At 34.3% G+C, this 24,722-nt stretch overlaps 1 protein-coding gene across 1 annotated transcript in view; it reads right to left on the minus strand.

Moving 5' to 3' along the window:
• Positions 1 to 24,722, minus strand: part of DPYD (dihydropyrimidine dehydrogenase) — a 994,283-nt gene that overhangs the window by 737,609 nt on the left and 231,952 nt on the right. Inside the window, exon 4 of the mRNA XM_006169013.2 lies at positions 13,374 to 13,461. Coding sequence (XP_006169075.1) covers positions 13,374 to 13,461 — 88 coding nt within the window. The remainder of the gene's footprint in view (positions 1 to 13,373; positions 13,462 to 24,722) is intronic.

Raw genomic sequence — 24,722 nt, forward strand, 5'->3', positions numbered from 1 at the left:
ATGTCTTACATGATTAGATTTTGAGAAGTATGAATTTAGTTTGACTAGCATTGTTTAAACCTAAATGTGGAAGGAAATTATTAATTACTCTTGTAGAAAATAAAACTATTTTTTTCTGACTCTGAGATCTTAAACTGGAAAACACACACACACACACACACACACACACACACACTCTTAAACACAAACCCCACACACTAGTCATATATCCACAGACTTCTGTCCTGTTCATACCATACAGGAACAGTATGACTGGGGTGGAGGGGAAAGTAGCATCTCTTAGCTTTAGCTTCACACTTGAGAAAAGTAGATCAGAATCCATTCTTCATTAGTCATATTTATATTATGTGTTTAAAACACACTTGGCTGGGACCAGCAGTTAGCGTAATGGCAATGTCACTGGACTCCCATGTAGTCAGTCAAGGTTCGAGTCCTGGACCTGGAGGCTTAAAACATGCAGGGCGCATGTGCGTGCATGTCCAAGATCACAAGAGAAGAGTGGAGGAGAAGGGATTGTGGCATGGCCTTCCCCCTGGCGGGTGATTTCTCACTTTCTGTCTCTCTGTCTCTCTCTGTCTGGCAAGCACATGCGCCCTATAGCAAAAACAAAAAACAAACAAACAAAAAATAACTCTCTAAATAAATAAATAAAATAATAAAATAATAAAAACACACTTGGCATCATAAGATTCATAGTACGTTACATAGTACAAACTAGATTTAATGAACTTAAGTCTCCATTCTACCTCCACTCAGGCTCTTTAAAAAATATTTTACTAAATGTTCATCCTGTTAGTTTAGTTTATTAAAAAAGTTCTTGTCATAAAGTGAGATAAGAAAAACAATGTGACAGAGACAACAATGTATGAGTAGAAAAACAGTAATCCATGAAGCCAAAAAAAAAAAAAAAAGGGATGACAAGGGAACATATGAATGGTGGCATAATTCTTTATGTAACTTACTTAAGTGAAAAAAAATCACTTCTGTTTCTCCTGTATTTTGTACCCTTTTCCCCTTTGTTTACTTAACAGACTTGGGAACTTGACATTTTTTCCCATGAGTTATTCAAAATAATTTAGTGTATGTTTGTACACAAATTCAATTTCTATTAATCATCAAATACATAAGAGATCTTTGGTAAGCACCAAATATGCATGAAGAATCAGTATTGCTGCCTCTGGATTGTTCTTGTTAAATGGAATAAAAGTTCATCCTTATCCAAATTAATCCTTTTCATAATTTACTTCATTGGTAAAAGGATATTACTTTCGAAAAGATTTATCAGTATTTCAGCCATTTTCCAGATTCAAGCATAGTGCTAGAATGTTTTTTATTTATACAATAATCTTTGATCACTGTGTTTGTTATGTATATTTATTATAGTTTTATATTCTTCTAACATGTGTCTTTTTTCTTACTTTATTAAACTCAGAAATACCTAATCTAGTTCCTTACTTATAAACAGATAGTAGAAAATAATACTAGAAACTGAATTATTTATTACCATTGATTTGCTTTATCAAAAATATTCTATAACATATAAAAAGAGTAAAGAGTTTCATAATTTTTAATAACCCACTTAAAGTATATAACATGATTATCTGCTGTAAAAAGCAAAAAAGCCCACATAATCTAGAGAAAAAAATAACAACTACAGTAGATTTTGTAAGAAATTTACAAAGGTATCATTTTTCTATTTCCAATGGACTATTAAGAACATGAAGAGAGAGAGAGAGGATATAAGATCACTTTAGATAGTGTATGTTAAAGATTATGTAAAGTCATATACCATAATTCATTATATATTAATAATTTGCTTTAAGTGATAAGGTGCCTTTTTTTATCTAAATAAATATAGAAACAAAGATATTAGTTAGAGCTATGAAAAAAATAAAAACAGTAGAATTCTACAATCATCAGTTATAAATATTATCAACATGTAAATAAGAATGTTTTAATTTAAGAAACTACCTAAAGGTGACTTAAGATTAATATATCTCACTTTTAGAAGGCTGTAAAGTTTTTCTCCAATTATTATATTATAAATTTAATTTTTCACTGAGATAGTTTTTTCTTTCAACCAATTAAATTTCAGATCCTTGTAAAAATAATTAGATTTATGCTTAAATATCATTATTTGTACTTAACAAACACACACATACACACATACCACACCCTCAATATGTGTCTGGTTTCTAGATGTTTGATAGAAGTTTGTAACTAAATGTATGCTGCACTTCATATACTTCCCTTTTTAAAAGATGTTATACAAAGAATAAAGTTGTATCACACATGTTATGGACTATCCATGAAATAATTAATAATCATTCCATATTTTATTTATTTTAAAATAGACTGGTTACTAATATTTGACAACAAAGTAAAAAAAAACTGTGATGTGTTTTATGGTTGCTTTAGTGTTGCTATTTTGTTTATTTTTAAAAATTATTTGTCATTAAAATGTATAAAACGTCAAAGCAATCTAATTATTATATCCTCAATAAAATATATATACATATACATCCATACACACACACACACACACACACACACACACACACACACATACATATATGTGACAGCAAGATTATATAGGTAAGAAGTACCTTGTATAATCTCACCTCAAATAATCTAACCCCCCAAAACAAGAATTTAACAACAAACTTAGTGACTGTTAGTGAACATAATGTACACACACACACACATACACACACACACACACACACAGATATGGTATTTAGAAATACATATCATATGTTTGTGTGTGTATACATATAAACAAATGATGAAAAATATATTTAGACAGTGGTATACAGTGAGTACAAGCTGTTTTCTTAAAAAGTCTCCATTCCAAGCCATATATACAATGATTATTTAATAATCACACTTACTATATACATGATAATTTACTCCATTACAGTGAGAAAGTAACTTCACACCATTATTTCATTCTATGCATAAGAAAGGAAGAAGAAAAGAAGGAAATATAACAGGCTGTTTTGTGAGGGTTTGCTCTTCACTGACAAAAAAAGAGATATTTCCTAATTGACAGCATGCTGTGGTGTGTACTCCAGCATGTTACTGTGCTATGTACTGTGGGTATAAGCAGATTTCTCAAAAAAAGTCTACATTCCAAGTACATTAAACTCATTACTACTTTCAAAAATATAATTAATATTGATTATAATAATTTACTTTAAATCCTTCAATTTATCAAAGCAGTTTTCAAAAACCTAAACTCAAATTTCCTTAACATGAAGTCTATAACATTAAACTTGGTATCCAACATTCAAGATGTTAATAATACTCATAACATTTTGTCATAATAGCAAATGTGCTATTTATTTAAGCCATTGTATTTCATTAGTGATTCATAATATACATACTTCATGCATACAGATATTGTATTGTGATGTAGACAAAAGCAAACTGGACAAGAATTCTGGAAAATTCAGTTATACTATCAAGCAAACCTGTGAACTAGGTAAATACTTAGCCTTGATAGGTATCATATTTCTTCTCATATTTAAATGAGATGTAAATTAACATTCTTTTGGTCTAGATTCTGTTACACTGATTTTTACATATTAATATTAGAACAATATCCTAATTAGTAACCTATACAGTTTTATAAAGATTTATCTGTTTTGAGATTACTGAAGAAAAAAGTTATGATTTCAGTTTAATTTTCATATATGTCTAAATATATTTTTTATCATTTATTTGCTTGAAAAATAATTTAAATTTAAAAATTTACAAAAGCATACATTTAAATTTTTCTACACACACATAACCACAAACAATACAGTGTTATACACTTGTATCAAATTAATTTAAACACTAAAGTGAAAATCCTTTCTCATTTACACAGACATTACTTTTAGATGTGTATTGCTTATCTAATTTACACATGACTAGCATTTGCTTTGACTTACAGAAGGCTTTTTAGATCTAAATATTCATCCATTGAACCAAATATGAAAAAAGTGGCCATTATACATTATTTCAGCTGTAATTAAAACTAAAACTGTAACTTTATAAAGTCTCAAAGAAATATATTACAAAGCAGAAAAGACAGATTTTACATAAGCATTAATGATTCAATAGACAATGTTACATTCATCCATCTCTTTCAGCAAATACATTAAGAGATGACATTTTTAAAATAATATTCCAGTCCTTTGTCTTTAACACTAGTAAATTTAGTATCCTAACATTTGCCAGATTTAATACTAGAAACTTATATATTAAAATTAAAGACTATTCTGGAAAATTCAGTTAATAGTTATTTCAACTGATAAATGAGGTAAGGTGTGCATACATTTGCATTAATAATTTGAAATTAATATTTTATTATAGTGTGAACATAATGCTCAATAATTATTTTGAGGCTTTTCAATTTACAAAGCTAGTTGTACATTCAGAGAAAAAGTAGGATATACTAAAAATAAATGCTGTATCAGGAAAGATTTTCATCAATGACAAAATATAGTACATAGCATAGTATTAAAACAATTTGGTCTTTTTATGTATAGATAAATCAATAGAACACATAGAGACCTTGAAAATAGTAAACATCAAATTAAGTATAGGATAAAGGTGGCATTTCAGAACAGTGAGAAAAATCATTATTCGACAAACATATTTGGAACTATTAGCTATTTGGAAAAGAAGCCTAAATCTTTCTCTCTGTACACCAAAATAAAAATAAGGTATGTTATATGTTACTTTGGCACATCTTAACTCTGTTTTATTTTATTTTACTACTGGATTCATATTTATTATTTTGATATAAAAATGTACATGTTTGTTATATGAAGTAAAATAATATGCAAATAAGTACAAGCAGAATACAAATAGCCTCACTTAACCATACCCCAACTTCAATCTACTGAGGCAACTGATGTTAAGTTATATACTCCCATACTATTTTTAATTTATATATAATTGGAATGCTTTTTTAGAAATAGTTTCATGCAGTTTATGATATTATGTAACATTCTCTTTTTTTTATAGAAATACCCTTCTAGATCAGCAACTACAATAATGTAGCTTTAAGAATAACCTTATAGGCACCAGCAGTTAGCATAATGGCTATGTCACTGGACTCCCATGTAGTCGACCGTGGTTCGAGTCCCGGACCCAGTGGCTTAAAACTCATGCCGGGCGCGTACGTGCCCAAGATCCCAAGAGGAAAATGGAGGAGAAGGCATTGAGGCGTGGCCAACTCCCTGGGGGTGATTTCTCACTTTCTGTCTCTCTGTCTGTCTCTGTCTGGCGAGCGCATGCGCCCCATAGCGTAAACCTCTCCCCTCCCCCACACACAAAAAAGAATAACCTTATAACATTCCATGATATAAATATAGCTTGATACTGAGGGAATACTAAAGTTGTTACTAGCTTTTTGCTACTTTCAACACTGCTAAAATTACTTCAAATATTCAAATAGTACCTTTGTATATATATGTGTGTGTGTGTGTGTGTGTGTATACACACATGCATGCATGCATACATATATACATGTATGTATATGCCTATTTACATTTATGTGGTAGTACTTTTATTTCTCTACACACAACACATAATAAAGCACTGCTGGTAATACCATATACACATTTGTAATATTCAAATACATATCTGCTGTGTAAGTGGTCTTGTTTCCTTCCTGCTAAATAGCATAGGAGGTTATTGGACAATCTGATGAGAGAAAACTGGTGCTTCATCTTTTGATTTACATATTTCTTTCTAGTATGGAAGTAGGACAGCTTTAATATGGCTATTAATCATTTACATTACTTCTTCTACAATGTTTGTAACTTTTTCCGACGCCTGCACAGAGTTGCCTTTCTCATATAAATTTTCAAGAACTCTTTGATTAATGAAAATGTTAACATTTGTCCTGAAACATGCATGACAAATAATTTTTCAGCTGATTTCAAGCTTGGTTAGTTTTTATGTTAAAATACATTTTAATATGTGTGTATTAAAATTTATTCTTACATACTTCATTGCTTCTACTCTCTAAAATTATCCTGAAATTAAATATATATATAAAGATATAGTTTAGTTCCCCTGAAACATACTCTAGGTGATCTGATAAAAGTCCAAATTATCCAAAAAGTTATTGATTTTTTTCACTAAATTGAAACATTCTCATCATTATATATTACATATTCATATTTACTCTGTTCTAAATACAGACTTTCATCTGTTCCAAAAATATGTATACCTACACCAACACTATCCATCTTTTATTATAACAACTTTATAGTACATCTCAATATCTGATATGGCAAACAGTTTTGGTCTAAATCGTTAAAACTTTTTTTTCATACACCTTCCTAATTAATATTCCAATATAAAAGTTAGAGTTTTAGTAATCTAGGTTACTCTCTCATTCTTAAATTTTTTGCATTTTTCTATATGTGTGGAGCTGACTCTTCTATTTTTTAAAAAACTAATAGATAGGTAAATCCTATTTTTTAAACAGTCATCTTGGGGCTAGCCCATGGCATGGTGGTTAAAGTGGCTTGATCCCACATAGCTGAGGTCCCCATGTGAGTCCTGGATTCAGCAGCTTAAGAACCTTGCTGGTTGCATCTTCATGTATGCCCGAAGACCCAAAGAGGAGGGAGAATTCCCCCAGGAAAAGGGTGCTTTTTCACTTTCCCTTTCTCTCTCTCTCCAGGCCTGCATGTGCTCCTGGGAGAGAAGGGGGGAAGGGAGGAGAGTCAGAGAGCCATCTCAAATATATCTATGAGTAGCAATGCCCAAGGACTGAAAGTGATAATAACAACAGTAAGTGGGCCAGAGAAATAAATTAAACTATCTTAGAGACCTTGACCAAGCCAGATGATCACAGGATTCTGTTTTTCAGAGCCTAGAGAACAAAGGTTTTACAGGGGGTGGGGGGATCAATGCCCATCCAAAGACTGAGTCTAATATAAGATTTGTCCATAAATCTAGAATTATCTAAGCCTACAATGTCAGAAAGACAAATGAAAAGTACTACTTGACTACTCTCACCCTTGTTTCTTAAACTTGAGTACAAGAAATAAAGGAGAAAATGATCTCTCTTATAAATTCATAAAAACCCAGTATTCTTCCTCTCCCTCTCTTTATCTCTCTCTATGGAGAATTGTAAACACCCAGTGGAAAATTTTATATATATATATATAGAATTAACTTGCTCTATAGTGCAGACTGACTCAGATTAATGTGCTGCATGGCACAAACTCATAATATATATTCAAAAATTGGAGCCATTAAGGGAATTAGTCTGTGAGTTAAGAACTACTGATTTAAATCACATGACATTTTTAACTCTCCAGGATAATGGCTCCCTTACCTTATAGGAGCATGACACAGAGATCTCTAAAACTGTTTTCTTGAGCACTGTCTTAGTGTAGGCAGGAAAGTAACTGTCAAAACTTTTGAAATGGATACAGGTGGACTTAATTGTCATCTAGCAATGCAGATGAAAACACTGGCTTTGTGTACCAAAGAGAATCTGAAATATTATCATTACTTTTTGTTTTATAAATCTAAAATCTTTGTTATTTTAAAAATTACTGGGAAAAAAAATGGATCAGCAGTTGGCATAATGGTTATGTCACTGGACTACCATGTAGTTGACTGTTTTTTGAGTCCCGGAATCAGTGGCTTAAATTCATGCGGGGCGCATGTGCATATGTGCCCAAGATCCTGAGAAGAGAATGGAGGAGAAGGGATTGTGGCACGGCCATCTCCCCTGGGGGGTGATTTCTCGCTTTCTGTCTCTCTGTCTCTCTGGTGAGCACAAACTCCTTATAGCAAAAACCTCCCCCAAAAGAAAAGAAAAGAAAAGAAAATTACTGGCGATAAATGATGAATTTCTGGGACCAGCGGATAGTGTAATGGTTACATTGCTGGTTTCCACATAGTTGACCACAATGCAAGTCCCAGACCCGTCGGCTTAAGGCTAACTAACACCAGGTGTATGTGTGTATGTGTGTGTGTGTGTGTGTGTGTGTGTGTGTGTGTGTGTGTGAGTGCTCCCCAAACCTCAAGAGAATATTAGAGAGAAGAGATTGTGGCGTGACCATCTCCCTTTGGGGATGATCTCTCTCTGTCTCTCTGTCTCTCTCTCTATCTCTGGCAAGCACACACACTCTATAGCAAAAAATATCTCTCTCTCAAAAAAAATGGATTTCTTAACATTCTTTAAAATCTATTTACTTGTCTAATAAAACAGTAGGAGAATTCCCAATCAGCTCATATAATTGATTACATGTTTAGATGTTAGTTTCTGGGAACTGAACTTTAGTTTTTGATAATAAAGTAATATAACTAGGGCTACGCTTTTAGAAAATTAGTTTGATGGAATCAGAAGATGACATAATGGTTACGTATCTGGACTCCCAAGCAGTCAACTGTGGTGTGAGTCCCAGACCCATCAGCTTAAAACTCATGCTGGGCATGTGTGTGTGCATGCCCAAAATCCCAAAAGGAGAATGGAGAAGAGATTATGGTGTAGCTATCCCCCTGGGTGGTGATTTCTCTCTTTCTGTCTCTTTCTCTCTCTCTGGCAAGCACATGTGCCCTATAGCAAAACAAAACAAAACAAAAACAAACAGAAAACACAAACAAAAATAAAAACAAAAAACTCTAAAGAAAAAGAAAAATTGTTCTTGAAATTATCAATATTTAGTTTGATAAGAGCATAAACCACTTAACCATTGAAATAGAAAACCAAGCTTCAAAGGAGAATGTATCAAATCTATGGATTCCATTTCTGCTTCTCTGATATGTAACAGTTCTCTAGTTAACATGAACTATGTATATACATATATTTTTTAAATATAAATATTTCTGCCAATAGTACTTATGAGTAAATTCTGCTGGTTACATTTTGTTGTTGCTCTAACTTTCAGTTACTTTTAATTGTTATCTATTATAAAGAACCTTTTATTTTATACTGAATCATATAGTCAGCTTTTCTCTATTGTGTGTTATTCAATTTATTTATCTATATATAAAAGCCACACAATTTGAGTATACTGATTCTACAAATGATGTAAGTTAGAGGAATAATCAATGCTTTGCAATTTCAAGTACCAGTTTTGCAGAAAACATATTATTGTTTAATTTTTTTAAAAAAATCATGAAATAAGAAACACTTTAAAAAGTCATGACTTATAGACTGACTTCATGTATTCTTATATAAAGTAGTGTTTTTAAAAAGGAAAACTATCAAGAAATATAACCAGCATTCACAGTTTGATGAATCTGAAACTTGTGCTTCCCATTGAGAGATACAATTGCAAACAACAGCCTGCACAAACAAAACAGAGGAAAACTGACTGAGGAGGTACAATAGAATTGAGTGTACCTTTCGAAACTAGAACTGTAATCCAGTTTGTAAGAAAATAAAGAATGGAAGTATTGGCCTAAACTCCACTGAATCACAGAAGCCTAACACAATACAATACGAGTGACATCCTTTTCTCAAAGAGGCACAAGGCTCATTGAGTCTGGCGATTCAATTACCCTCTCAACCTGGAAGGAACTCCCCTCCTGTGTTGAGGTCCACTGGCAGAGCCATGTAGGACAGCCTACATTGTACACAGCTGGTCAATATCTAAAAAGCTGCAGGCTTTAAAGAACAAGAATATTTGACCTTTCATGATTGCCACACTGATTCTTCAACAAAACATGACTTAAAATAGTTTCTGAAATGTTGATGAAGATCGTATTTTCCAATAAATACCTTCAAGGTCTCATAGTCATGTAATAATCTGTTTAAATAAATACCTAAGCACAATGCTTCACTAGGTGATAACGAATTGTGGACAAATTAATGAAATAGAAAGAAGTTTTCCTAAAACAGTGATGATTCTGATCTTGCTTAGACACTTTTACAAATATTTCAAAGGATATCATTATCCTCTTGTTATCTTATTTTCTCTATAAACTTGTGTAAGTCTCAAATACATGAAGTGCTAATTAGAATTACAAGAGTAATGCTGCCTTTTGAAATTGTGGACAGCACTGGTCTTCCAAGGTGGTTTCTCATAATTCCCATATCAACTCATGCTTGATTCAGGAGTGCTAACTTAGATTTATTTTTAGTCGAAACACTTCAGACTTCAAATTTTGACTATTTTGTTTCATTCGTTTTCTGATGAGATCATTATTAAAGAAACTTTCATAATATTTTCACATAAGTTTGTTTTCACACATAAGACAAAGGTCCTGTGATGATGAATGTTCGGGATACTATGACATTAATAAGTAAGATTCTTTCCCAGAATTCATCTTAACTACAAAACAAATATAAAACATTGATTATTTGTTCCTACCTATCGATTAAGTCCCAATTATTGAGAATGATACTCAATATTTTCACAACTTATCCCCAGTCTAAGTGTTTGGCCCTTTCCCACCTATTTCTATGTAATCTGTGGTCTATTTTAATCATTCCGAGTTTATTACATCCTCCCTCCTCCCCCACCGCCACAAACTCGCCATGTACATGCCCACATCCTTGCTTTCTCACGTGGTAGATACTCTCCCCAAACTGCAGGGCTGGCCACACTAACTGCACTAGATGATGAATAGCGTTTGTTTTTAATATAATTGTCTTCACTTACAGATTATGAACTAAAAGGCAGAGTCATAACAGGGACCCTGTCTCATCCACTGTCCAGCAATATGTGTGGCAGATATTAACTGTTCAACAAAGAACATCAGCAACAAAAATAGCAATCACTTCTAAGATTCCACATCAACAAAATGATTATTGTGTAAAGTAATTACACAATGTTAGACATCAGAATATACAAGTATTATTTAGTGTATGCAGCAACTTTATAAGACAAGTGCAATCTTAAATGATAGTAAAGACATAAATAATTTTCTCTGGGATCACACTAAGTGATCAATCTAATTTTTTTTTGGAGAGGTTTTTTGCTATAGGTCGCGTGTGCTTGCCAGAAAGACAGAGAGAGAGAGAGAGACAGAAAGTGAGAAATCACCCCCCATGGGGGATGACCACGCCGCAGTCTCTTCTCCTCCATTCTCCTCTTGGGATCTTGGTCACGCACACAAGCATGCCAGACGTGAGTTCAAGCCACTGAGTCCAGGACTCAAACTGCAGTTGACTACATGGGAGTTAAGCGACATAGCCATTATGTCAACTGCTGATCCCTAAATCTAAAATTTTAAACCCAAACTTTAAATTTTAATAAATCTGACAATACGGATCAACACCATGACCTTACATCTAAGTAATAACTTTTAATTTTTTTGAAATCCTAATGCAATAAATTGTCTATCACTTTTCCTCCTGAAGTATTTAAAAACAAAAACAAAACAAAACAAAACAAACAACATATTGGATGCAGCAGATGGCACAGTAGTTATATAACTGGACTCCCACATGGCCGACCGCGGTTCAAGTCCTAGACTCAGTGGCTTGAAAAATCACACCAGGCATGTATGCATATGTGCCCAAGATCCCAGGAGGATGGAGGAGAAGGAATTGTGGCATGGTCACATCCTCTGGGGGAGTGATTTCTCACTTTCCCTCTCACTGTCTGTGTCTCTCTCTCTCTCTCTCTGGTAAGCGCACATGCCCTATGGCAAAACTTCTAAAAAGAAAATTGACACATCAATAAATTATTTTGGGGACCAGCAGATGGTGTGATGGTTACATCACTGGACTCCCACATGGTTGACCACAGTTCAAGTCCCAGACCCAGCAACTTGAAACTCACTCCAGGTGCATGTACATGCCTGCCCAAAAACCCAAGGTGAGAATGAAGGAGAAGGGATTGTGGCATGGCCATACCCCCAGAAGATGATTTATCACTTTCTGTCTCTCTATCACTCTTTGGATCTCTGGCGACTGAATGCATCCCATATCAAAAATATCTCTTAAAAAATTTTAAAAAGAGAAATGATTTTGATATCCCAGAAGACATCTGGTTATTGAGGGAGGGTTTAATGAATCTTTGAGGCTTTTCAGAATATTGATGTTGGGACCAGCAGTTAGTGTAATGGCTATATCATTGGACTCCCATGTAGTTGACAGCAGTTTGAGTCCTGGACCCGGTGGCTTAAACTCACTCCGGGCACATGTGTGTGCATGCCCAAGATCCTGAGAGAAGAATGGAGGAGAAGAGATTGCAGTGTGGCCATCCCATCTCCTCTGGGGGATTATTTCTTGCTCTCTGTCTCTGTCCTTCTGGTGAGCGCACACGCCCTACCGGAAAAACCTCTCAAAAAATATAATAATAATAATATTGGTGTTAAACCTTCTCAAAAAAATAAAATAAAATAAAGGATTGTATTCTCATGGGAGACATTCTACTTTTGCTCATTTGTTAAAAGACAAGACGCTTGGTTGGCCAAGAGCTTCCAGTGCTCTTTTCATGAAAACAATAGATACTATTAATTATTCAATTAAGCAACCATTTACTTAGTGAATGAAAACTTAGCTTAGCCTTACATTGATTTTCTTAAAAAGTTAAACATCAAAATTTCTTTTGTTCTACTCATGCCTAGAACTGCCTCTTTTTCTATCTTCCGGCATTTTTGTTTTTTAAGTTACAACGCTATTAGTTTCTATAAATTACTTCAAGTCTTAAATAATTCAATTTCTTTGAAAGAAAAAAAGTGTATTCCTTTGATGTATGTAACAGTGCACCAGACTTAATGCCAAAGCATAATTTAAGACAAAGATATTTCACAAATTTGAAATGTATTTTGATAATCAATGACAGTTCCTACCTATAAATAGTAAGCTTGAGCTTCAGTCAGTTTATTTATTGACTGATCTGTATAAAAAATAATTTATTTCAAAACAAATTTTTCAAGAAAGAAAACAAAGATCCATATTCACAATAATCATATCATAGTTTAGAAGAGCTTAATTATTCATTATTAAAATGTACCACATTTTCAAATGCCTTTGGAAATCATATTTTTAATATTTTAACCAATTTCACTAAAATAAGCTTTTTAAGTTTTTTTTCCCCCTAAGTTTGCTGTATGAGATATGTGCTTGCCTGAGACAGAGAGAAAGAGAGCTAGAGAAAGTGAGAAATCACCTCCCAATAGGGATGGCCACACTGCAAACTCTTCTCCTCCATTCTTTTCTCTGGATTTTGGGCATGTATGCACGCACACATGCTCAGCATGGTTTTCAAGCCACCAGGTCTGGGACTCAAACCACTAAGCAGGCCATTTGAGTTCCAGTCACCTTAACCTCCATCCCACCTTCTGGCCCAACTAGACAATTTTTATGCTTTAACCACAGATAACAATAAAAATTGGAGATCAAGGTCAAATTCTGGTATTAATTTCACTTGCAGAGCAAAATATGAATTTACCTTGTTTGCGATACTTGTGATGAATGATTTAATATCTAGATTCGTTGGACAACTCTTCTGACAGGGGGCATCTGCACATTTCAGGCATCTAGGGAATAAAATAACAGCATTAAGAAAACTGAAATGCAACTGAGATAATCCATATATTTTAGTGTCTAGTTAAACATAAATAACATACTATTTGGGGGTATAAAACTTTTTTTAAAAGTAATAAAGTAAATACATTGTATCTGTTTCACTTTTTGCATAACTCATAAATTGCATAAAATAGCACTATTCTGGCTAATAAATGCCCCTTCTCTCAGAATTCCTTCCAGATTACAAGAGGATAATAGCTATTTAAGATACACCACTCACTTACTTACTCTCTTAATCTTGTTTTAATCCCTGACTATACTGAAAAGCATGCAATCCCTCATAGTAAGGTTTGCAAGTCTTGTAGACCACAACTATATACAAACACAAAGATAAAGCCTCTTATTTTACTACTTAAAATATCTTTTCTTCCTCCTTTCTTCCCTCTCTCCTTTCCCTTCTCTCCCCCTCTGTCCTTCCCCCTTTTCTTCCAATTTTCTAATGTCTTTCAACCTACCACTCACAAGGCAACTGAGTTCTGTAGTAAATGCTTCAAAGCATAGACCAGATCTACTCTTTCAGAACCAAAGAATATGTTCCCCCCAGATGCTCTGTCCTTAGCTAAAGAGAATGGGCTCAAATAAGGTCATGCTCCCTTTCCAGCCAGCATCCAATTACAGGCCAATAAGGGGGGTTAGGGGCCTATTTTCTTACACCTATTTGGGGAACTAGTCTGCAGGGATCCACTGAATCCTTTCTTGTGACTGTCTGCAGATCCTGCTTCCTTCACTCTCCTACAGATGTTGACCTTCAAAAAAACTTCCTGCATACTAATATCCCTCAGAATCTGCTTTCTGAGGAACTGACCAGAATTAGGTTGAAACTTAAAAGTGCCTAAGAATCCCCTGGAAATGTTGATAAATGCCACATATTTCATAGAGGAGCATTTTGTTTGTCTGAGTTGTTGGCCTAGAGATCTGCATTAAGAAAAAATAAGACCTCTGTGGTGATTATAAATATATATGATTAGGACCATATTTTGAGAACCAAGACTCTATACTTACTGCTTCAGAACAAATGAAATCATTACTAGAATAACATTTTATTGTTACATGGACTTATAAATGTACTCATTTATTCACTCACTTAACACATATTTAATAAGCCTCTGCTCCATGGCAGACCTTGGGATATGAGAACATAAAAGTGAGGGACAAGGCCCAGTTGAGGTGGCCTATACTGCGAAGACACTGTGCTTGATTCCTGATCCAACCTAAAGGCTGGAACCTCCACCTGTAATCCCAGCAATATGAGGAGGCTGGGGCAGGAAGATGAAGAGCTTGAGGCTGACCTGTGCAACACAGAAACCCCATCTATAAAAAAGAGGCAGGCCTGATGGTAGTACTTGTAGTCCCAGCTAGGGGGCTGAGACTGAGGAACAATGACAAGGTGAGACTCTGTCTTTGGGGAAAAACAAAACAAGTGTTGGACAAGAAGACGAGGTTCCCCAAGGTCCTGCTCACATGGAACTTGCAGTTTGAAAGAAGTACAGACACATAAAAGGCACTCCAGTCCTTAAGGTAGATTACTCAAACTGAGGTGAAATATTGCATGCTATAGAAATATAAAGGATAAAGTATCACAGGGAGAGAAAATGCTGGCTTGGAGGAATAATACTTAAATGGAAGCTTGAAGAATGAGTGGACATTTAATGGAACAAATGATGGTGGGATTTGGAGTGCAGGGTCACTAGAGAACAGTATTACAGCAATGCCTGGGAAGAATACAACATGGTAGATGAACCAGTATGGCATAAAGTGATCTGGTGTGGCATAAAGTGAGAGTGAGAATGGAGAAAACTAGGCCAGAAATATACAACATAAGAAAATAAACTACTGTCATTTGTGCCTGAAGACCAGACTTATTCAAGAATTCCATTGAGAATGAACCTACATTGCTCAGTGACAAAGGTGACTCGCTAGTGCATTTTTTATCCACTTCCTTGTGCGAGGACCTTGGTTCATTTCTTCCAATAAAACAATACCAGTCTCCTTGTCATTCTTTTGTGAGTAAGAGAGCCCTCTTCATTGTCTGAACCAATTTCTCAGTACCTAATTAATATCTTGTTTTGAAATCTGATCTCTTTTCTCTGGTTTATGCCCTTAGCCTTCTCTCTAAATTAAATTTTACACAATGAGTACTGAAGGCTTTTCATAATCAATTGTCCTCTCTGAAATGTAGTCATTAAACCTCTCCCCTATCATTTTTCTAAATGCCATTGTTAGATTCACATCTATCATTTAGTCAAAATCCTATCTGTTCATACTTAGGGTTTTTCCTCCTGAAACACTGTTACTGAGTTCCAAAATAATTTCTTGAAAGTATAATCTGCACAATACATTCAAAACAATGCATAAAGAATATAATGCATAGCCTATTTGGTCCTTGATGTTGAAATGAGTGATAAATTTATGTGCTATGACTGTGCAGATAAATATATTTGTATTAATAGTGGTTTGAAAGGATTCCTTATTATGTAGTAATATAAAATAGCTAAAAATTTAGCAAATGCCTTAATATCTTAAGTATTTTCTCATTTCTAAAAAAAAAAGCCATTTAAACAATTTAAAAAAAACCTTCATCATTACATAGAAATACATATGTATGAAATATACCCATAACATATACATATATTAGAAAGTATGCTATATGACAAATTATATAGATTCTGGCTATCCCTAATAAAGTCACAAGTTTTATGCTTTTCTTTTTTCTAACACCCAACTTGAATAATAGGGCAATTAAAAAATAAAGTTAAATGTTAGCAGGTATGAATGAACCAAATTAATGTCCAATGTATTTTTCTATTCTTCCAAAGAAATCTTAAATTCAACATAAACAGATTCACTTAACAGCAATGACAATGTAAGGATTTTTAGTTGTAGTTATTAAACCTCTTTACCAAATAATTCTCCTTTTATTATTGAGCTAGTTCACAAATAACAGCTGTTGGAAATGTCAGATGTTAATGAGGCAGGGCAACGCAAACCTGAATTGTAGCATTCTTTTTTTCTTTGGTGCCATGAATATGCCAGAATGGGCAGACGCTGATAATAATACCATCTTGCAATTCTCTAAGCGCTCTGCAGACTAAAGTGCATCAGGCTGCCATTAATCCCACTTATCACTCTGACAGCTCAGTAATTACACCACCGCTATAGCCAGGTAGTCCTAATAAAATATCAACCACTGCACTGGAATGCATACTGGTGAGATGTTTTATTAAACTCGTGGGGGGGTTGATCATCAAGTGACATTAGTGTTGACCTATTTTTCTATTTGACAATAAATTATCCTTTGACCATGCCATAATAGATATTACAGAGTGCATTTACTGTACCAAATCAGAAAGGTACTGCATTACAATGATGTAGGCAAATGGTGTAAATAAAATAGCAGAAATGCATGTCAGAATGTTATTACCTAAATTGCTTTAAATGATTGATACCATGAAAAATCACAGACACAGTACTTAGGGGAATATGTCAACAATTATTGTAAACCACAGTTCTACATAAATTTTTCCTTAGAAGTAACATTTAAATTACACATGTTTTTATCTTCAGTCATTTAATTCCCCTTTCATCTTTGAAAGTTACTCTGTTATAATGCATTTTATTTTTAAAGGCATTGTAAAAGGTGAAAGTTAATTTAGATAAACAATTATGTAATATATTTAATCCCCAAATAATTACATTTGTACTGAAAGGAGTATATTAGGTTCTTTTTTAAAAGCAATGAAACATCTTAGATTTCTTCCTAATGATAAATTTTTTATTTCCATATTTAATAGAGAGTGTAACAATAGATTTTATTAAAGGCAAAGTATAAAATCCTTAATAAATGTTAATCTTTCATGATTCAAAATGACCGTAAAAAATTATATGAAAACTTCAGTACTGCTACTTCAGGGACCAAAATGATTAAAAACATATTTATTCACGATCTTTCTCTAGGGAAACAGAGACATGATTCCCCTTCTCAGATATCAGTGTGGCTGGACAGTTTTGCTCCATAACAAGACACCAAAAAAGATATTATAGTGAATAATGAAATAAGTGACATTTCATTCTTCACACATCTGAGAACAGATGCTTGCTTCTTTTAGTAAGCATCCACAGCAGTTAGAATTGTAACCTATGCTTTTTAAATAGTTTTCAACTCCATGAGTTTAAATGACTGAATTAATTTCTTTCTCAGTAAAATATAAAACAGAACAAAATATACACATGCAAATCTGAAAACTCATTTTGCACTGTCTTCGTTTTGCTAGACTCTGTTTTAACCAAGTCAGCACTGTTTCATTAGATTATGTAAAATCAACACACACAAATATATAAGTATACATGAATCGTAAATAGTGTGTATATATAATGGATTTGAGCAAGTTGACATTTGTATTTAAACATTAAACTATGTCTCTAATATTGATGATGTCTGTCCTTAGATCTTGGATGACAGCACCATCATTTGCAAAGTCTGCAAAACTGAGGTATAGCAGATAAGTAATGAGCCTTGCTTCCCTACATCTATAAGCACCACTGTGGGCAAATACACAGTTTAATATCCTTCCCCAGTTGTGAGCTATTCCTACTGAACACTGGGTAGAACCGAGTACAGGCCTATGGCAGGAGTGTGAATAAAGAAATGGTGGTGGGAAGTGTCATACACATGTCTAAGTTCCACAGCTTTCATCCCTTATGCCCAGACTCTGGCATAAGAGGAGGACCCAAGAAAGACGGTTGGTATCTCAAAAGATGATGGGACACTGGGACTGGCAGGTGGCATAGTGCTTAAGGTGCTGGATTCCCACATGGATGACTGAGGTTCAAATCCCAGACCTGATAGGTTGCTTTCTCATTTTCCTTCTGTCTCTCTCTGGTCATATGAAAAAATAATAATAAATGAATACAATTAAAAATGATGAGACTAATTCCATTTTCTGTTCCACTAGACAGTCAAAGCATTCAAAAGCCATCTTCAGCTTACAATAATTCTCTGGTTATTTATACCTCTTCACTTCTCTCCATATTCCATTAGCAGCCCTTCCTATGCACATTCTGACTCTGCTTGCTTCATTTACACCACAGGTTCTTACTGGCTTGAGAGTATTTCAAACTAATGTTGAATATTCTTAATAAGCATGTTGGCCCAGCTTCTACATTCTGCTAATTCGGAAGCTATGGTAGTATCATTAAAAGTAACTGAATTGTTAATGTTTTGAACCATTCTGCTTTTAACCACACATATGGTATTCACATTTTAAAACTTTTAATATTTATTTGTATTTATAAATTGACACCAAACATATTCTTCAAAGAGCTATTTATCTATTAGAAATTTCAATTCACATAAGGTGCTTCAAACCAATTCAAAACTAGCAAATTTAAAACAATACATAATTTACACAATTATTCAAAGTAATTTGTTGGATGATAGTGATGATGAATCTGAGAATAAATCATAGTTGAGAACTTGCTTACAAACTTTCTGCAGTCTCTGTCAGAGAATTACTGGGTTTTCTAAATACCAATGGCTTAAAAGATTGGGCCAGCTAGTGGCATAGTTATTAAGGCAGCTGGATAACATATGGCTTACTGCATGGTTCAAATCCAGGACCCAGTAGTTTGATAAACATGCTGGGCACATGTGCATGCATCCCCAAAATTCCAAAAGGAGAAATTGAGGAGAAGGAATTGCAGTGTGACCATTTCTCAGGAGATGGGGTGCTTTCTCATCACTTTTCCTCTTCCCATCTCTGCCTCTCTCCATGTATGCACTCTCTGGCAAAAAAAAAAAAAAAAAAAAAAAAAAGGGTAAATGTATAGGGCTTTTTTTTTTTGCATATTTTGAATTCAATGAAGAGATGGGTGTGCTAATTTCTATATTCACTTTGATCTTAATACGTATCAGATTCTTAAAAACTAGTAGGAGTACTTTTATGTCCACTACATAGATGAATATACTGAGTCACTGGAGAGTGACCTCCCAGAAGCATGAAGAGAGTGGTGGTCAGAGTTAGCTAAATAAACTAATAAAATATATGTATCATCTTATATTCAAACTAGTTCATATGAGTCCAACTAGCCCTAACTAGTCCTTCACATATGAGGGCAGGTTAAAATATGTAAAGGTGGTATTCTACTGACTCCATCTCTGGTGACATCAATGTTTCATTGACAGCATAATTTAAAGACTGAAGAAAAGCAGTTAAGTCATATTTAGAAAAGGTCCTGTATCATCTCATCTAGAGTCCAATTTTAGGTTAAGAAGGAAAAAGAAAAGAGAGAGAGAGAAGGTATTCTTGACTGTCTTCTCAAAAGTCCTCTTAAGTCAAGATGAAAAGCTTAGAGTTTTATGGATTCACACTGTTTTGAGGCTTACTGCATTCTAGTAGGCAGTGAGTGGATCATGGAGTGTCTCCTAAATCTTTCTCAGAGTTTATGGCAAGCATTTTTATCCCAAATCCACTCTCTTTTCCATTTGGTACATTTATTTTTCCCTAATTCATGTGCTATTAAAAGAAATTTTGCTGTACTTTTAAGCAACTATGGTTTAACCATTTATGTTAGAAAGATACTTTTCAGATTCTTATTAAAACATTCCATATGTATCCAAAACCCCCAAAACATAAGAAATCACAAACTCATATATATCCTGTTGTCTTACAAGTATATAGAATTTTCAAATAAAATATCTACATAACATTTCATTACATACCACCCTCTACAAAATTTCAAAAAAATATTGTACATTTTACTACACAGAAAGAATATCTATGAATATCTGAAGGACGCTTCTCTTATTTTTTTTTCTTTTCTTTCTTATCCTTAAAGAGATTTGTAAAAAAAAAAAAGAGGAGACTTGAAAGAAAAATTTTGGCGGAACAGAGTTGAACAAGAAGGATATGATGGAATTGGTGTGAATTAATAATTGGAAGACTCACTGGAAGAATATACACACACCTCATGATTATAGGCACAGATAGAAATAATTTGGCATGAAAAGAGAAGAGAGCTCATATTAAAATAAATAAATAAATAAAAGTAGGGTCAGTCCTTGACGTTTCTAAATCTATCAGGGCTCTAAGATATTGGTAATATAAATATTATACATTCAATAAGATTTAAAAGGTAATATCAAACAACAATGACTGAAATACCAAAACAAAATAGGCTTATTTGCCAAATGAGTAAATGAACGATACTGAAAATAATGCAGAGCATTACAAGGGAGAATGAGATCACTGAGGTTGCAGCAGTGAAAGAAAAGTATCTCCATTTCAAAAGTCTCTTTTAGAAAATCATTTAAAGAGTACAAGCTATGACTTAGAGGCTGAACTGTGTAAATGAATTAGAGAATTAATTATCACATTACAACTATTAGAAGTAATTAAATATTAAGTATTTAAATTTTAAAATTAAAAATACAGAAATAAATTCAATAAATATTTTTGAAAGTACTTATAAATGCTTTTTCTATCCAGTAGATATAGATATTTCATTCCTTTCAAGGTAGGTAGTAATCAAGAAAACCAAGGAATACCATAAAAAGAAGCTCTGCTTGCTCTGCTTTATTTCCTGGAAGGATAGTCATATTGGCAGCACTTTTTTTTTTTTTTTTTTTTTTTTGCCACAGGGTATATGTAATCCTTGGAGAGAGTGAGAGAGAGGTGAGAAATCATCCCTCAGGGGGATGGCCACACAGCAATCCCTTCCCCTCCATTCTCCTTTTAGGTTTTTTGACACATTTGTACAAGGTGCTGAAGTGTTCTCAGGCCTCTAGGTCTGAGACTGGAATCATGTGAGTCAGCCATGTGGAATTGAGGGCCATAACCATCATGCCACTTACTGGCCTGGTAGTTCTTAAAAAATAAATAAATAAATACATAAATAAATACTATTCTTTACCCACCCTAAAGGTGGTGACATTGGAATGACTTAAAGGGACTGAGTAAAATAGCTAGATTTGAGAAGACAGAGTTCCCTCCATCTTGCAGTAATGAGGTAAGTAGTGGTAACTTTACAATAAGGTTCTTTGTTCATTTGTTTTGTTTAGAATTATTTATTTAATTTTATTTATTATTATTATCAATTTAATTTTTGCAATAAGGCACATGTGCTCACTAGAGAGAGAGATAAAGAAGGAAAGAGAGAGAAAGCAAGCCACCAGGTCTTGGACTCAAACGGCAGTCAGCCATATGTGAGTCCAGTTCCTTAACCACCGTGCCACCTGCCAGCATTTTTTTTAAGAGAGAGTCTAGCCTTGTTACCATCCTCTTGTCTCAGCCTCGCAGCTCAGACTACAGAAATGTACCACCACACTCAGATCTTTATTTATTTTTTATTGTGATTTCTGCTTTACATATAATCTTTGTAGATCATTGTGGGGTATATCATTTTTTATCAAAGCATTCACGCAGTATATAATATTCAAAAGAAGGATAAATACATATTTATCTTATTCAGCATGGAACATTGCATTATGTTGTATACATTCAATAAGAGTTACAATAGTTTTTTTTTTTTTTTTTGAGAGATTTTCACTGTAGGGCACGTGCGCTCGCCAGACAGACAGAGAGAGACATAGAGACAGAAAGCGAGAAATCACCCCCCAGGGGGGATGGTCACGCCGCAATCCCTTCTCCTCCATTCTCCTCTCGGGATCTTGGGCACGCACGCACACGCGCCCGGCGTGAGTTTTAAGCCACCGGGTCCGGGACACGAACCGCAGTCGACTATGTGGGAGTCCAGCGACATAGCCATTACGCTAACTGCTGGTTCCCTACAATAGTTTTTTTGAGGTGATGGAAATGTATATTGTATAGTCAATTCCTTTTTTTACTCTATTGTAGTACTTTGGGTTCCATAACCTATTTCACTTTTTTTTGCATTATTTTGTCTGTTAATCATATTTTCCAGAACCCCCATCCCTGCGTCCTCTACTGTAGCTTCGGTGTTTAGCACTACTCTCTACTTCAATGCTATTGAGATTTCACTTTCTACCACAGAGGGAGAACATTCTGTATATGTTAAGAAGGGTCTACAGTATTTGCTTTTATAGTCTGGTTTATTTCATGTGGCATTGTATCTTCTAGATTTACTTACTTTGTGTCAAATGCCATGATATTGTTCTTTATGGCTAAGTAGTATTCCATTGTGTTCCTACACCACATTTTCTTAATCCAGTCATCAGCTGTTGATTTCATGCTTTAACTATTGTAAATAATGCTGCAATAAACATGGATGTAGAAATGTCTCTCCAACTGAGTGATTTCTTGTCCTTTGGTTCAATCACCAAGAGTGGGATTACTGGGTCATACTTTTAGGTTTTTGAGAAACCTCCATACTGTTTTCCACAGGGACTGTACTACTTCACATTCCCATTACATTATAAGAGGGTTCCCTTTTGTCAGTAACCTTGGTAGAATTTGGTACTCTTGTTTTGTTTTTTGGTTTTTGGTTTTTTCTTTTGGTACTCTTGTTTTTTTTTATCATAACCTGGTGATTCCTCACTGTGGCGATTTTTGTTTTGTTTTGTTTTGTTTGTTTGTTTTTCGGAGAGGTTTTTGCCATAGGGCACATGCGCTCACCAGAAAGACAGAGAGACAGAAAGCAGAAATCATCCCCCCAGGGGGGATAGTCACGCCACAATCCCTTCTTCTCCATTCTCCTCTCGAGATCTTGGGCATGCATGCACACGCACCGGCCTGAGTTTTAAGCCACCAGGTCTGGGACGCGAACTGCAGTCGACTACATGGGAGTCCAGCGACATAGCCATTACACTAACTGCTGGTTCCCTCACTGTGGTTTTAATTTGCATTTCCCTTATGATAAGATGGGTTGAATTTTTTTTCATGTTTTCAGCCATTTGTATGTCTTCCTTTGAGAGTTGTCTGTTCAGACCAACTGCTCACTTTTAAACTGGATCACAAGGTCTGATCATGTTGCTCAGACCAACCTTGAGCTCATAATCCTTTTGCCTCAACCTCTCCAAGTTGTTTCCATTACTGTCGCTGCATCAGCCTTTTAGACTGGAACAGAAATTAAATCCAGGTCTCACACAATGTCTCCCACCTGCAGAACACAACATCTAAGCCATGAATTCCACTGCAGCTGTTACCAGGACAGTGTTCTGAATTGCCCTAAGAGCACATCACTCTTGTGTCTCTAGGATAGATCTGATGTGATACTTTTTAAGGATTATATGAGGGAACTTTAAACAGTTCATGGGAAAATGGGATTAAAATACAAGTGTTTTGGTGCAAAACATTTTTTAAATCCATGCATATTTGTTTTATAACATAGCTCTTCCATGAATTTTTGAACATCCCTCTTATGTTTATAGTACTAAATAGTATAGAATTCTTTAGTACCTTAATAGGTATTCTCTATTTACATACATACATCAAACATAGAAGATGGCTGACAAACATAAACATATGCTTTAAGTGATCATTTGCTTAACGTGGGATTTCCAGGAGAAGGAAATATCCATGTCAAATATTTCCATGTCAGGAAAATCTGAAAAGTCTTCTTATGTAGAGATACTTTCAATTTAGGATGAAGGACAAATAGGATTTGATCACATAGAGATTAGAATTAAATAGCATAAGTTCTGGATGCATATGTGGCTGTTGTTTTCATTCCACACAGCAGCTATTATGTACATTTTAGCTACCCTATAACGTAGAATAAATAAATAAATGAGAGAAATAAGGGAGAAGAAACTCCATTCGCTAAAGCAATTAATTAAAAAAAAAAAAAACCAAAATCACGTTGTGGGTCATCCAGGGGAAAGATTATATAACTCATCTTTGTTTATCAGAACTTATGCTATGTAAATACTAATATACATTTATGAAAAGTTCTCCATTTAGTGTACTTCTCCAGAAATCGAATCATGAAAACACAGCACATCAGTTTTATAAGTGATCCAATGCTATTTATATGAAAACCTTTCCTCATGAAGCTCTGGTCGTTTTCTCTACTAATGCTATGACATAAAATTTTTCTTCTCCTAAATATCAGTAAATTGCACATGATAGGATGAACTACACAATAATACACTGTGAAGTTTGCATTTTTGAAAACAGCTAAATTTTCACTAAAAGTGAAATTGATCTTTATTACACATATATGTGGGTGGGAATCTAAAGGATGCAACTGGTAAATATGAGAACCCAAGTGATAAAAGAGGCTTTCCTTCATTCCT

Source organism: Tupaia chinensis, unplaced genomic scaffold (assembly GCF_000334495.1).
Source record: "Tupaia chinensis unplaced genomic scaffold, TupChi_1.0 Scaffold146687_1, whole genome shotgun sequence".
Lineage (NCBI taxonomy): Eukaryota > Metazoa > Chordata > Mammalia > Scandentia > Tupaiidae > Tupaia > Tupaia belangeri.